This window comes from Capra hircus, chromosome 10, assembly GCF_001704415.2.
Source record: "Capra hircus breed San Clemente chromosome 10, ASM170441v1, whole genome shotgun sequence".
Classification (NCBI taxonomy): Eukaryota; Metazoa; Chordata; class Mammalia; order Artiodactyla; family Bovidae; genus Capra; species Capra hircus.
The window spans coordinates 88,187,912-88,203,490 of NC_030817.1; the positions used below are offsets into that span (position 1 = coordinate 88,187,912).

At 49.5% G+C, this 15,579-nt stretch overlaps 2 protein-coding genes across 9 annotated transcripts in view; one reads left to right on the plus strand and one right to left on the minus strand.

Annotated features, from left to right (window-relative positions):
- Window positions 1-15,579, plus strand: part of MEGF11 (multiple EGF like domains 11) — a 390,793-nt gene that overhangs the window by 80,509 nt on the left and 294,705 nt on the right. The gene's annotated exons all lie outside the window — the stretch shown is intronic.
- LOC102188771 (E3 ubiquitin-protein ligase RBX1) lies at window positions 14,423-14,940 on the minus strand. The gene has a single exon (XM_005685125.3). It carries the CDS (start codon window positions 14,926-14,928, stop codon window positions 14,602-14,604), a length of 327 nt encoding a protein of 108 aa, XP_005685182.2. The 5' UTR covers window positions 14,929-14,940; the 3' UTR covers window positions 14,423-14,601.

The window sequence follows — 15,579 nt, forward strand, 5'->3', positions numbered from 1 at the left end:
AAATAGACCCTGGTGGAACCAGCCCCACACAAGAGCCTATTTTCCTGTGGTGGCCAGATGTCCTCCACTGACTGGGATGGGCCTTCACAGTTGCTCAACACTCCCTTTTGTGGTCTCTTAGGTTCCTGATGGCACCCCACTCTAGTACTCTTGCCTGGAAAATCCCATGGACGGAGGAACCTGGTGGGCTGCAGTCCATGGGGTCACTAAGAGTCGGACACGACTGCGCGACTTCACTTTCGCTTCTCACTTTGATGCATTGGAGAAGGAAATGGCAACCCACTCCAGTGTTCTTGCCTGGAGAATCCCAGGGACAGGGGAGCCTGGTGGGCTACCGTCTATGGGGTCGCACAGAGTCGGACACGACTGAAGCAACTTAGCAGTAGCAGCAGTAGCAATAGGTTCCTGAGGCACATCTCATCCTCAGAGAAAAGGCCTCAAAAAGGCTGCCGAGCTGGGGATCGGGACAAACTGAGCCCCCCACCCCCCAGGTTGCTTTTTTGGGTCTCGAGCTATTTAGAAGGCATTGGTCCAGGTGAAAGCGAAAAAACAAAAACACAGCTGTTACCAATTTAAAACGTGCCATTCCTCTCATCTCACCAGCCCTGGAACCAAAGGAGAGGAATTACCGACTATATGACATAGGAGGAGAAAGATAACCGTGCATGCTAAGCAAGGGGAAGAGTGGCTGCTGAATACATGATGTAAAGGAGATCGTCACCGCAAAATTAAACACAAAAATATTCAGTCAAAAATAGCTACTGTCTATACACTATAGGCTTGCCATATGTTTTCTACTTTTAAAAGGCTCTTGTAATTTCTGGATAACCCATTTAACTCTCTGGATCCTGCTACCCAACCCCGAATCCTCCCAGACTTCTGTGCTATCAGAGAACGTATTTTCTTGGCTTTTAACCCCTTGTGGGGATTTTTGCAGCCATGTACATGAAAAGTTTCTGGAAAGAGGAGAACCCTAAAATGATCTCGGGGGTTTTCTTTTGTTTTTCTCCCTTTTTTTTTTTTTTTTTGCAGCATCACATGGCATACAGGATCTTAGGTCCCAGATCAGGGATTGAGCCTGTGCCCCTGCACTGGAAACATGGAGACAACGCCAGGGATGGTCTTTCTCTGGCATTTTCTAAGCTTCTTTACTCACATCAGCAGAAATCTCTCAAATCATGGGACTCCGAAAATACTCTCTGGCTCCTTCTCCTCTGCCTCTTTTCAAGGTTTAGCATCTTTGAACAGGGGTATTAGCAAGGGACGTATCAAATGGGGAAGAAGGAGGTGACTGGCTAAGGAATCCTCATGAATATTGAGTAACTTCTCTCAGGTACCGGATGATTGTTGAACTGACGGTCCTCCCCTCAGATGCTTCCATGGGTGACCCAAGTATCTAGGGCTACCTCTCAGGCAGATAGGAACCACCACTCCTTGGTCGCTTGTGGCCAAGGTCCATTCTAAAACCACCTAGGATCCTCCCCAGAGCAGAAGGCTAGAGAACATGGGCTGACTTTGCAGCAGGAAGAAATTAGGGAAGCCAGAGGAAGCCCTCTGTGAAAACAAAGGTTAATTTTTAGACCAGTGTTGTCCAAAAGAACCTTCCACAGTGATGGAAATGTTTTATATCGACACTTTCCAGTATGGTAGCCGCTAGTCTGTGTAGCAACTGAGGACGTGAAATGTGGCTTGTGTGGCTGAGGACCTGAGTTTTACATTTTACTTGCCTTTGATTAATGAATAGACACATGTGGCTGCTCGGTTGACTAGTACAGTTCTAGATATTCAGGCTTGAAGGAGGGTGGCCTGGGGAATGGAGCGGAGCCTAGGAAAGGAAGCACCTGCTGGGAAGAGGGGCTTTGAGTCCTTTTGAGAGAAGCTGGGACAGCTCCTAGGAGCAGCATCTTCTAATAGCAGAGACAGGTCCAGGGGTGGGGCTGGGCTGGGTTTCAGGAAGGATATAACTCTGGTTTTCCAGATTATAGAGTATCAGGGTTTAGGCCACTGTTCTTCCCTTTCTCTGGAAAATTGCACAGAATCGTATCACTTAGAGCACTAGGGTTCATCTGATCCAACCCACCCTTCTACAGAAGAGGCCAGGTCGGGGAAGGACTCAGTGGCAGGCTTGGGCAAAGATTCAGCTCTCTTGATCCCTAGCCCAGAGGTTTTCCCAGGGACCATGCCTCAGTTCACCAGGGCCAGTTTTTTCTTGACTAGGCCCTGCATCCATGCTTCATTCTCCTCTTGGAAGGGGTGGGATCGGGCTGTTCCCAAAGGTCCGTAATGGAGCAACCCTAGTCCTCTCCCCAGCGCATTTCCAATCTTTGGCCTCACTCTGCCTTTTGGGTGAGACTTTTTGGATGACTGCCTATTCCACCTCCAGGTGGCAATGGACGCAGGATCTGCTGATGACTTTTGGATTTGGGCCAGGTAAATGTGGACTTGGCAGTTTCCTTAGGTTCCCAATCCCTCTGGAATAGAATGAGTTGCCAAGAATAGAGCAAAAAGCCCTGAGCAGGCGACCCATCACCAAATGTCCTGAAGCCTGGAGGGAGGATCCTTTCTCGGGGAGATAGCACATGTGAGTGCATGTGTCTCAGACAAAAGGAGGGGGCGTGGCCAGCCCCTTGGAGGACAACAGCTTTGGAGAAGAGACCTCTGGTAATTGAAGGGAATACTGCCTTCATCTGCTGGGATGGGCTGTTGACTTGTGGCAAATGGTCCAAGGGTGGTCTCTGCAGGTAGGTGGCCAGGGGGCTTTCCTGTGGGTCTGGCTGAGAGGGAGGGTTGGACCCTTCCTGAATAGCTCACAGGGTTTGGTGTGGTCTCTCTGGACCCCACTGCCTCATTCCTGGGGGGCTGAGCAGGGGAGAGAATCAGGCATTGGCCCTCAGCTTGGTAGACCTTATTTTATTCCACTGTTAGTTACAATTGGCTGTTTACATCCTTCACTAGTCTAACTCCAGTGCCTACCGTAGTTCCTGGCTCACCGGAGAAGCTGGAATAGAAATTTACTAACTAAATAATCATTTTTTGTAAAGAAGGGCTTTTGTAAAAAGAGAGTCCTTTGGTGAAATTTTGGACCCCCAATCTATTTGGGGTTTGATTGTCGTAGACATGGCCAGAAGTTTGGCATTTTGGGAGATGCACTGTGTCCTGAGTGGGCAAGCATAAAGACTGGAGGAAACAGTGTCCCAGCACGGAGCACCTCTGAGGGCGCTGCCCCAGCATCTGGAAGATGCTGAGAAGGGGGAACATTTGAGCTGATATTACCTTCTGTGACAGGTTCCTCCCAGGATTCCCACCCCTCCCCTCCCCAGATGTGCACTGTGGTTAGGCAGCACACCGAACCTAGGGATCAAAACAGAGTAGACAGAATGGGCAGGCGGGCAAATCTTGTTAGACATGGTCAGAAGACATGAGTTCTGCAGCCAGCCCTGCCATACATTCATTGGGTGACTAACAGCAAGCCCTGATCCTCTCTGGGCCTCAGTCTCTTCATTGGCAAAATGAGGTATATTGGTCAGGGTCCAGCAGAAAAGAGATCTTGCAAAGGTGGGGGCAGAGTATAGGGACCCTGCATAAGAGATATGCAGTGTCCCCACCCCCCAGAGAGTGAGAGCAGGGGCTGTTTCCAGCCCTGGACCTGAAGGATAGAGGAAGGCAGTATTAGGAGAGAGAAAAGGAGAGTCAAGTAATCACCGACCTCACTCTCTTCCCTCCCATTTGCTGCTGGGACAGGTTGCTCGTGGACGCCATCGCGGCAAGTCGGCCTCCCAGACCACAGGGTAGTCTGGGGAGGGAATGGGCCACATCCAGCCCATGAGGGAATGTACAGTGCGGCAGCTGGGGGAGGCTGTCCGAGGGAGGCAGGGCGAGGGGCAGGCGTCTGTTGATTTCCGCTGGCGTCCTGGGTCTCTGCTCCTGGGGACAGGGCCTCCCCTGCCCGGCTCCGTAAAGGTACCAGTCATCCTCCTGCGGCAGGGCAAACTTCCACTGCAGCCGGTCCTGGAAGGGGGCGGAGGGCCCTCTGCCTCCCCCGCCGTCCCCCGCCATCCGTCACTCTGCCAGCCGCGTGAAGTAATGATAGATTAGTGCACATCAGGCCTCCCATCCTGCGGGCCTAAGAGCCGGGGCTTTACCAATCAGCGAGGGGCGAAGCGGCGCGGGGAGCTGGAGGCGCCGGGAATTAATAAGCACTTGGAGACGGCAGGGATATTGAACTCATTCCTTAAATCAATCCTTAACCAAGAAGGATGAGGGAATGAAATTTTGGACAATTAGTGGGTAATGACGACCTTGTGAAAGGAGCTATTGACGAGAGTGTGACAAGGCGGGCCGGGGCGCAGGGAAGGAATGGATGAGGAAAGGGTAGTGAACCGGAGGTCCCGACCCTCCCAGAGAGCAGGGCGGGTTGGGCTGGGGGCGCCCCCAGGTTGGGTCTGGGGAGCCCGGTGGGTAGAGGAAGTCAGCGTGGTCTTCCTGGGTTAAGAAAAGGGCCTCACTAGAGAGAATTTCGTGCCCGAGACTTGGTGACCCAGGATGCAACCCAGCACCGCCCTCCCCCTCCCTCCTCTCCATCCCCTTCTGCTGGGACCCCCACCCTGTGCGAAGTACTGGGCAGTGTAGGGTTAGGGTCTCTGTATCTTGGACAGACCCACAGTTGAATAACAGATTTCGAATAAGGGACCCACAGTCCTCTTCATCCTTGGAATCTCGGGGGGGCTTCATGGTGAGGGGCTTGTCACCATCTTACATCAGCCCCAGCATTATGGGAGCAGGACCAGGGTCCAGAGGCAGGGCCTTGCTTGCCCTCCATCTTGGAGGGAGCCCGCCCCTGCTCTCAGCCCCGGCTTTTCTGCCTCTTTGGTGTTTTCTGGACTTCTCTCTGGCATAGCTGGTCGGGCAGAAACACTGGCTCCCCGGGGCCCCCTCCCCCGTCCTTCACCGTGGCCTCCCACAGCAGCCACAGGCGCCCAAGAGGCCCTTTCTTTGAAGGAGGCGTCTTCAGTGGCTTCCTCAGGAAGCAGAGTGGAGAAGGAAATGGCAACCCACTCCAGTGTTCTTGCCTGGAGAATCCCAGGGACCGGGGAGCCTGGTGGGCTGCCGTCTATGGGGTCACACAGAGTTGGACACGACTGAAGGGACTTAGCAGCAGCAGCAGCAGGAAGCAGAGGCTGTGGCAGGGATTCAGAACGCTGGTGGGGGTGGGGAGGGATGGAGGGAGGGGAAGGGAAAGGAGCCGAGTAAGGACATGGCCTCCAGTAAAGAAGAGCGTTCTGGAGCCTGAACCAGAACGCAGAGTGATCTCCTGCTCAGAGTGGGTCTTTTACATCTGTCAGTTGCTGACTGTCAGGAAAGTGAAAGTTTAGTCGCTCAGTCGTGTCTGACTCTTTGAGACCCCGTGGACTGTAGCCTACCAGGCTCCTCCGTCTATGGGATTTTCCAGGCAAGAGTACTGGATTGGGTTGCCATTGCCTTCTGCAGAAGATCTTCCCGGCCAAGGGATCGAACCCAGGTCTCCCACATTGTAGGTGGACGCTTTATCGTCTGAGCCACCAGGGAAGTCCCAGGAAGGGGAGTTTCTGACTTCCTAGACAGGTGGCAGCAGTCAGCTGAGGGCCCTTCTTGTGGTGGGAGGTGGGGATGGTAACAGGCCACCCAGAGGGCAGATGGCAGGTCAGAGTATTAGCTGCAAAGGCTTTCAGAGCCTCTCTGGCCGCCCCCTTTCATTCCATCAGGGATAAGAATCAGAATCCCTTCCATTTGCCTAACATTTCACAAACTTCAGGATTCCCTGGTGGCTCAGATGGTAAAGAATTCGCCTGCCGTGCTGGAGACCTGGGTTCAGTCACTGGGTGGGGAAGACCCCCTAGAGAAAGGAACAGCTACCCACTTCAGTTTTCTTGCCTGAAGAATCCCATGGACAGAGGAGCCTCGTGGGCTGTAGTCCGTGAGGTCGCAAAGAATTGGACGTGACTGAGCAACTAACACTGCCACCAGCTACAGGGTGCTTAAAAAAATTCTCATGTTATCCTCACAGCTCAGCTCACTTTGCAAGAAAGGTTTGATCTGCATTTTACAGTCAGGAGCCTGAAGCCCCAGGAAGCTGAACAGTGTGCCCAAAGACCATCCTTCTAGAAAGGTGAACCACTAGTTCAGTGGGACCTGAGCCACTGAAACCACTGCGTTGATTCAGCTCAGACTGTCCACCAACTAGGTGTTCCCTTTGAGAGACCCTGCTCTCTTAAGGGAAGAGTGACCCTAAATAAAGCCTGTTGTTAGTGTCTTGCTCATGATTCTCCCCACCCCACCCCACCCACTGCCTGTTTAGCTCATCTCCTTTGCCGAATGCAGGAATCTGAGAGCTTTCCCTTTCTGGACCGAACTCCCCCAGAGACTGAAGGACTTCAGGAAGGAGGCATTATCTCAGAGCTCTTCCCCTCTCAGTTTTCACTCCATCTTCCCCCTCCGCCATTGCCTACCCCAGTTCTTGACTCAAGCCTTACTACAGCTGTTATTATTGTGTGGTTTTAGGGACACTGCGTCTTTAATACAGCTTTTTAGGTAGAAAGATGACCAAAAGGAGCCACATTTAAGTTAGAATGACAATGTAGGTTTCCTACTGGATTTTTTTTTGGCAGACAGTCTCTTAGTAAATTACATCTGATGACCCAAAATAAGTCATGCCCAGGATTTATGCTTTCTGTGGACTTGCAGAGCCCAGCTCCCAGGACAGCAGGAAAAAAGGGAACCTGAAGAAGGACTGACTAATTGCAAAAATTATCTGTGTGTGACTTATCCTTATGGTCCAAGTGCTGTCAGTCTGGCTTCTATTCCAACACCTGTAGGAGGTATGGGACAGCACTGTCAGAATCTCATCCAATAACCTGATGTTGGGGTGGAGTTATTCTGGTCTGGGATGCTTTCTTCTCAAGACTTAACTACAAAAATTAAAATGAAACAAAACAGGGAAGGGAAGCTTGAGATAAGGAACCAAGGACATGGCATCTTTGAAAGTTTTCCCAAAGGAGATGTCAGTGTTCGCTGAGACCGCCAAAATTTACTTTAGCTATTATTACGGATGAATAATTACGGGCAAACCAGCAAGTAATGTGGGTTCACAGCAGGTTAATTGGGATTAATGGGTTTCATTCGATATTTCAGAAATATTCCAGGCAGAAAGGACTGGAAAGGCCCTGAGGTAGGAATGAGCCTGGCTTGCTGGAGGGACAAAAGGAAGGTGTGGCAGTCTGGGGCAGGGAGAACCAGGTGGGCATGATATGAGATGAAACCAGAAAGATGGGCAGGGACCAAATCATGGAAGGTCTCGTATGCTAGGAAGGAATTTGGATTTCATTCAGATTATAAATGGAAGACTCTGGCGGGTTTTAAACAGCAGAGTGGTGTGAACTGATTTGTATTTTTTAAAACTCTTTCTGGCTGCTGGGTGGAGAATAGACTGAATGAGGGACACAGGAGTCCATCGAGGAAGCTTCTGCAAGTGAGAGATGCTGGTGCGGGGATCCGGCTGGGAGCGGTAGTGGAATTGCACATACGCTTTAGAGAGAGCCAGCAGGATTGCTGATGGAGCGGAATCAGTGTAACGCTAGCATCAGTGAGAATGATGGTGTCCTCCTCATGGTGGCAAATGCTAGGGCAGGGGGAGCAGAGGGCAAGGGGGGACCAAGTTCCGTTTTGTTCATGTTGAATTTGAGAAGCCTGTCTGCCATCCAGGGAAGATGTCAAGCAGGCAGTTGGTGATGTGGATCTGGAACTCAGAGGCAAGGGCCCTGCTGTTATAATTCTGGGTGTTGTCACTGTACTGATGGTGTTTAAAAAAGGCTGTGGTGTGCCAAATCACTCGGGAAGTGATGCATGGAGAGCTAGAGGGACTTCGTGGCATCCTTGTCTTGCTCTGCCAGGCAGGGCCAGCCCTGGCACCTGGAGCAACTTTGCTGAGAGCATCTTGTATCCTGGTCGTGTCTTCTGTGGGGTGTAGGAGTCTGTGGCTGTTCCACATCAGAGCCGAGCCTGGGCCAGGGTCTCTGGGTCAGCAGGGCATGGAGGGTGGATGGAGGGAGACCATTCATTTCATCTTCTTAGTGCCCCCCTACACTTTCTCAGCCTCCTGACTCAGGACCTCACAGGGAGCCGGGAGCTTTTCTTCCTGTCCTTTCCCTGTTAAGTCCCTGTAAATCCCCCAGCTGCCCTTAGTCTGGGAGATGAGGACACAGGTGAGAAGGAAAAGGAGAGGAAATGGAGAAGAAGAGAGTGAGAGAAGGGCAGAGGGTGGCCCTGGGAGGGCTTCAGGGGTCAGGAGGACCAAAGGAGAACCAGAATGAGCTGGGGGAGGACAGAGGTCGCAGGACAGGGGGAGGACAGAGAGTTTAAAAAGTGCTCCCTTTTCTCCAGTGCTGGCTTTGGGGACTCGTTCCCTTTACCTACCTGGGAAGTAAACACTGCCCCTCATCTCATAAGGAAAGTGGTCTGAAGCTTTAGGACAAGGTCAGATGCCCTCTGGACCCCCACCTTATACCAGGAACTTGACCTACCCTCTGCACTCTGCACTGCCCTGCAAAGGGATCGCACCACCTCATGGCACTGGCCTCAGGCCTGAAGCTCAGGAGGTTTACAGCATCTGCCTGAGACCACAGGGGTTTGGGGTGGGTGGAGGTGGGATTCAAGTCTTCATCTATCAGATGTCAAGTCTAGGTGCCTGTGCCACCCACCTCCTTTTGGTTTATTTTTCTCAACAACTAAGCCTAAATTCTTTAAAAAAAAAAAAAGATGACTTTGGGGGAGAATATTATTTCTAAAGTGCTGGGAGGGGAAGGGCAGTGGTGTTGCTGTAGCTTGAGAGGATAAGCCTGCGCATGCTCAGAATGGGTGACTGGTGCTCCTGGTGTTGCCCAGCCATTTGGAGGCAGAGTTCTGCCAGGAGAGCCTGGATGCTATTTCACCTCCTGTCCCCAACCCTCCCCCGCCCCGCCCCCGGTGGGCACAGCTGTTGGCGGCTGCAGTCACCTGCCTGGGATCAGCAAACAGATGTCCCTGGGTTTCTGGGACAGTTCCAATTTCAAATGTTCTTTCTAGTTGTCAAACAAATGTACTGCTTTTTAGTTCAGAAATTATGGAGCACCTTATGCATGGCTATAAATCCTGTCAGCTCTTGTAGGTTCTGTCCCAGAAAGGTGCAGCCCTAGAAAGGCAGGATGGTAATTTTAAAAGACTGCTTAGCAACTGGGATTAGGGTCTGAATGGATACTGGAAGGGTCACCTATAGAAGAAGTGGCTTTCTGTCCAGAACTCCACAAAGCCCAGAGGAGACATGCTAGACCTGGTGAGAAAGATCCAGTGGGATAGGAATTATTGTTCCCATTTTACAGGTGAGGAAGATAAGGCTCGGAGAAGTGAGCCACCAGCTCAGGGCCTTCAGTAAGTCATAGATGAAGCTTGTACTTGAAGCCAGGTCCCCTAATTCTTGGTATAGTGTTCTCTCCATTATCTCATTCTCAAGAAGAAAGACCTCTGATGTGGGTCCATCCAGCAGGACTGCAAGGTACAGCTATCCAAGCTGCGCACTGCACCATTTCACTTACATTGGTGTTGAATATGACAGGTGCCCACAGAGTTGTGAAATTCAGCTCTGGGTCCAGGGAAGTCTGGCCCTTCTCTGTCCATCTATTATCCTCCTACCTCAGTCCTTACTGGTACTACAACTGAAGACGTAGGAAGGGTGTTGACTCCCAACCTCCAGCAGTAGGTGGAGTAAGTGATGGCTTCACCTTGGTGTTTTTCGCCTCGTTCAGGCTGCAGTGGGTCCCCCACCCAGGCCAGTGGTCCTGCTCCCAGGTGTACTGTGCTTTTTTGTCCACTCACCCAGCACCATTTGCTTAGGGATGGACTGGAAGAAGGTGGGTTTGGGGCCTCTGGTGGGAGATGAGGCCAGCTGCTGTCCTGACATTTAGGACAGCTTCCTCCTCCCTCTCGCTACCCCCCAACCCACCCACCAACATACATACCTGGAATTAAAACTGTGGCACAAGCTCTTCTTAAATATGACACATCAGCTCCTGCTGTGCAGGGAGAGAGGATTTACAGGTGAGAAATCAGTAGACTGATCTTCACTCTGCTCCAGTGGTCAGGCTGTCGCTGATTGATACCCCGTGCACAGCACAGCCTGGACGGCTCTTTTTTATAGGCTCCGCCCGCCTTCCCATAACTCAGGAGGGAAACTGTAAATCCTCAGAGGCGGCAGAGCAATCCTCTATTAGGACAGCCACCTGGAGTTCCTGACAGGCTCCTCTCTCCAACTCCACATCTCACTGTCAAGGCAGCTGTGAGCGGAGGGGATGTGCCCTGGACAGGGAGTCAGGAGGTCTGGCCAGCTCAGAAGCTGCAGGCTGGGAAGAGCCGGTAATGACCAGGGTCACCTGGTCTGACGAATGGTCAGCCTATGCATTCCTTCTGCCAACAGGGAACTCACTACCTACCAACCCATCCATCTTTGGAGAACTCCCCTACTTCGGGTCACAAATTTCTTCTTCTCTCAAGCTGGGATCCTTCTTCCAAGTGTTTTCATCTTTTTTCTTTTCTTTGGTGCTGAACCGAAGGAACCTGCTGCTGCTGCTGCGTCTTTTCAGTCGTGTCCAACTCTGCGCGACCCCGTAGACGGCAGCCCACCAGGCTCCCCCGTCCCTGGGATTCTCCAGGCAAGAACACTGGAGTGGGTTGCCATTTACTTCTCCAATGCGTGAAAGTGAAAAGTGAAAGTGAAGTCGCTCAGTCGTATCCGACTCTTCGCGACCCCATGGACTGCAGCCCACCAGGCTCCTCTGCCCATGGGATTTTCCAGGCAAGAGCACTGGAGTGGGGTGCCACTGCCTTCTCCATGAAGGAACCTAATGGTAGAGTAATTGCCGTGTTTAACTTCCCCGCTAGAACCCAGCTCATTTAATTCTCCCTATAAAAAACAAGTCAGTACTGTATAATGAAACATGTTGTAGTGGCTTAATATTAAAGCAGAATGGAACAAGCCTGGATGGGTGGGCAGAGCGCTCTCGGTTTCTCCTGTCCTTCCCTGCTCCCCAACACGAGTGTAACAGTTACTGTGAAGACGGACCCGTGCCTCAGTGTTCCCTTTATTTTAGCCTTTGTCAAACCTAGTGTTTCTCAATCATTACAGTGTCTCAGCGTTAGCTTACAGGGTTGTATGCACCCATATGAATACATCTTCAGAAGTGATTTAAGTGATTTGCACAGGCAATTTTGACTATAGGCGATGTTTCCCTTGCATGATAACTTTTGAACTTAACCTCCACCCAAGAAGAGATTTGATCATGTCTTTCTTCCCCCCCCCTTTCCTTTTAAAAAGTGTTTCCCCCTTTTTTCCCCTTTTCTATTGAGGTATCACATAAACAGTCAAATGCATACATCTGAAGTGCACAGTTCAGTGAATTTTTACAAATGGATACAGCTGTGTGAGTCCCACCCAGCTCATGATACAGAGCATTTTGTCTGCCTGCAAGGTTGCTCAATCCCCTTCCTGGTCAATACCATCTCTCTTCCCAGAGGTGACCCTTCCTAGTTGTTGCTGTTGCCACATCTTAGCTTTACTTGTTCTTGACCTCATCTAAATGCAGTCACACTGCAAGCCCGCTGTCTGGCACTCACGCTCAGCATAATGCCTCGTGGCACGCCACGGTGATTCCTTCTTTATTTCTTCTTCTTTTTTTAGGGTATAATTGTCTTCAATGTTCTGTTAGAGTCTGCTGTCCAGTGAAGTGAATCAGCTATATGTGTACATATACCCTTTCCCTCTTGGGTCTCCCTTCCACACCCCACAAACACCTCACATTTCTAATGTGAGAGCCGTATTCCTAGAACCGGCAATGGATGGGCATATGTCCTTCCAAGTGTCTATGCCTTCAGCCCTCTAGACCCTTCCTCAGAGAGGCCACCTCAGGGCTCCTCAGCCTGGCCTCCCACCCCGAGCGGAGCCCAGTTTGTCTGGCCCTTTTCACTTGGATTTCAGCCTCTAATGGCATGTGATTTGACCCGTGTGAAGAGAGTGGGGCAGCACACTCATTTAAAGCATATCCCTTAAGTAGGGGAAAAGTTGGCTTAAAACTCAACATTCAAGAGAGGTGGGAGGGGGGTTCATGTTTGGGAACGCATGTACACCCGTGGTGGATTCATGTCAATGTATGGCAAAACCAATACACTATTGTAAAGTAAAATAAAGTAAAAATTAAAATTAAAACAAAACAAAACAAAACAAAAAAACTCAACATTCAGAAAACTAAGATCATGGCATCCAGTCTCTTCACTTCATGGCTAATAGTTAGGGAAGCAATGGAAACAATGAGAGACTTTATTTTGGGGGGCTCCAAAATCACTGCAGATGGTGACTATAGCCATGAAATTAAAAGATGCTTGCTCCTTGGAAGAAAAGCTATGACCAACCTAGACAGCATACTAAAAAAAAAAAAAAGCAGAGACATTACTTCGTCTACAAAGGTCCATCTAGTCAAAGCTATGGTTTTTCCAGTAGTCATGTATGCGTGTGAGAGATGGACTATAAAGAATCTTGAGCGCCGAAAAATTATTGCTTTTGAACTGCGGTGTTAGAGAAGACTCCTGAGAGTCCCTTGAACTGCAAGGAGATCCAACCAGTTCATCCTAAAGAAAATCAGTCCTGAATAGTCATTGGAAGGACTGATGCTAAAGCTGAAGCTCTAATCCTTTGGCCACCTGATGCGAAGAACTGACTCACTGGAAAAGACCCTGATGCTGGGAAAGATTGAAGATGGGAGGAGAAGGGGACGACAGAGGATGAAATGGTTGGATGGCATCACTGACTCAATGGGCATGAGTTTGAGTAAGCTCCAGGAGTTGGTGATGGACAGGGAATCCTGGCATGCTGCAGTCCATGGGATTGCAAAGAATTGGACACAACTAATTTATTGAGCTGAACTGAACTAAGTAGGTGGAGACTTGACAGAGGAATGGATAAAGAAAATGTGGTACATATAGACAATGGAATATTACTCAGTCATTAAAAAGAATGGGCTTCCCTGGGGCTCAGATGGTAAAGAATCCACCTGCAATGTGGGAGACCTGGGTTGGAGACCTGAGTTGGATCCCTAGGTTGGGAAGATCCCCTGGAGAAGGGAATGGCTACCCACTCCAGTATTCTTGTCTGGAGAATTCCAAGGACAGAGGGGCCTGGCAGGCTGCAGTCCATGGGGTTGCAAAGAGTTGGACACGACTGAGTGACTTTCTTTTTCATTAAAAAGCGTGAAATAATGCCATTTGCAGCAACATGGATGGACCTAGAGAGTGTCACACTGAGTGAAGAAAGTCACACAAAGGAGAAATATCGTACGGCATCCCTTATATGTGGAATCTAAAAAGAAATGACACAAATCAACTTGCAAAACAGAAAGAGAATCCCAGACTTAGAAAATGAACCTATGGTTGCCGAGGGGAAGGGACGGTTAAGGAGTTTGGGAAGGTCATGTACACACTGCTATATTTATTTATTTATTATTTTTTTTTCACGTTAACATAAATATTTTTATTCAAAGTAACTAGTTTTCAAAACAAAAGTTAGAAGAGTGGCACTGTTTTACATTTTTGCAAATCTCTTTTATATCTGACTTAGCAGAAGACAGCTGGATTCGCTGCTCTGTTTTTTCATTCAATACGTTGCTTTGGCTGAAGGAAGAAAAGAAAAATTGGCCTTGTACAGACATGCAGCTGGAAAAGGAACTTTGTGAACCTCCTGAAAGTGTTTCCATTACTCCCGCAAGTCCTCAGCACACACTTTGAGAATCATTGCAGTAAATTAACCCGCCTCTCAGTTAAAGACTAAGAGATTGAAGTAGTGTTAGAACTGGCAGTTCTGTCCACAGCCAAGGCATCTTAAACAAATTAGAAAGGGTGGTGGTGAGGAAGGGAAACCTGAAGTCTCCCGTTAACTCTAAATGACACTGATTTCCAATTTGAGTTCACAGATTACTCCATCGCCAGCCAAGATGACATATTACTTTTTTTTCAAGTTAACTTTTCTAAACTAAAATGAGAAAGCAACATGTCATACACAAAGTTAACACCTGTACAGCGTTCTCACAGTTTATAAGGGCTCTTTCTGTGCCCACATGATCCTGTTTAGTCCTTAGCAGCCACTTCACGGAGGAGGAAGAGCTCGGAGAAGACAGACCACTCGCCCAAGATCAGCAGCAGCAGCCAGGCTGTGGACCAGGCTTCCTCGAGACCAAGCGACGTGCTCACAGGACGGTCCTGCTTTGGCTCTGATGAACAAACACCTCACTTTCAAAACCTGGCCTTCCACCCTAGAGAGGGGCGGGAGGCCCTTTACTTGTGTTCACTTTTTGCATATACACAAAAGACAGCGTCTGTTCTAGAATCCAACTGGATTTTATTTGACACAGAATACGGTATGGCTGCCTGAATAGCAAACTGAAAAGACAAAGCAGAAGAGACACAGTTCTATCTAATTTATAATAAGTAACAGGAGGGCAAGGCATTCAGTGGATAACAAAAACAGTTGAGCTTGATGGAAGAATTCTTTTTCTAGTGCCCATACTTTTGGAATTCCCACTCTCTGTTGTCCAACAGACACACCTGCCGTGTTTTGAGCCAGCGAGAGATGCAGTGGAAGTGGAAAGCATGGTTACAGACGCCCCATGCCACGGTGCACTCTTCAGAAGCAGCGGACGCTTGGTTGGCTTGGCATTCTATGCAAAGATCCATAATGTGGTTCCTGCAGATGGCACAGTTATCAACCACAGTATCCCAGGCCCAGAGGGCTACTGCATTCCACTTTTTCACTTCAAAGCGCTTCTTGCCCGCGCCGCTGTTGGTGCCGCTCGGGGTATCCACATCCATCGCTGCCGCCATTTTGGAAACACACAGTCTCCACACTGCTATATTTAAAATGGATAATCAACAACACCTATTTATTGTAAAGCACATGGAATTCTGCTCAATGTTATGTGCCAGCCTGAATGGGAGGGGGTTTGGGGGAGAATGAATACTTGTATATGTATGGCTGAGTTCCTTCTCTGTTCACCTGAAACTACCACAACATTGTTAATTGGCAATTTGTTGTTCAGTTGCTAAGTAGTGTCAGAGTCTTTGCCATCACATGGACTGCACATCGGTAGGCTTCCCTATCCTTCACTATCTCCTGGAGTTGGCTCAAATTCATGTCCATTGAGTGGGTGATGCTATCTAACCATCTCATCCTCTGTCATCCCCTTCTCCTCCTGCCCTCAATCTTTCCCAGCATCAGGGTCTTTTCCAATGAGTCAGTTCTTTGCATCAGGTGGCCAAAGGATTGGAGCTTCAGCTTCAGCATCAGTCCTTCCAATGAATATTCAGGGTTGATTTCCTTTAGGTTTGATCTCCTTGCTGTTCAAGGGACTCTCAAGGGTCTTCTCCAGCACCACCCCAATACAAAATAAAAATTTGAAAGTTTGAAAAAAAAAAAAAGCAGTAGATGGAGATTGTGCTGTCAGCTTTCCTGATGTGGAACACTCCTGGGCTCTC

What these genes read in the sequence shown, in the direction of transcription:
- LOC102188771 (XM_005685125.3), bottom strand. Translation starts at nt 14,928, where the DNA reads ATGGCGGCAGCGATGGATGTGGATACCCCGAGCGGCACCAACAGCGGC.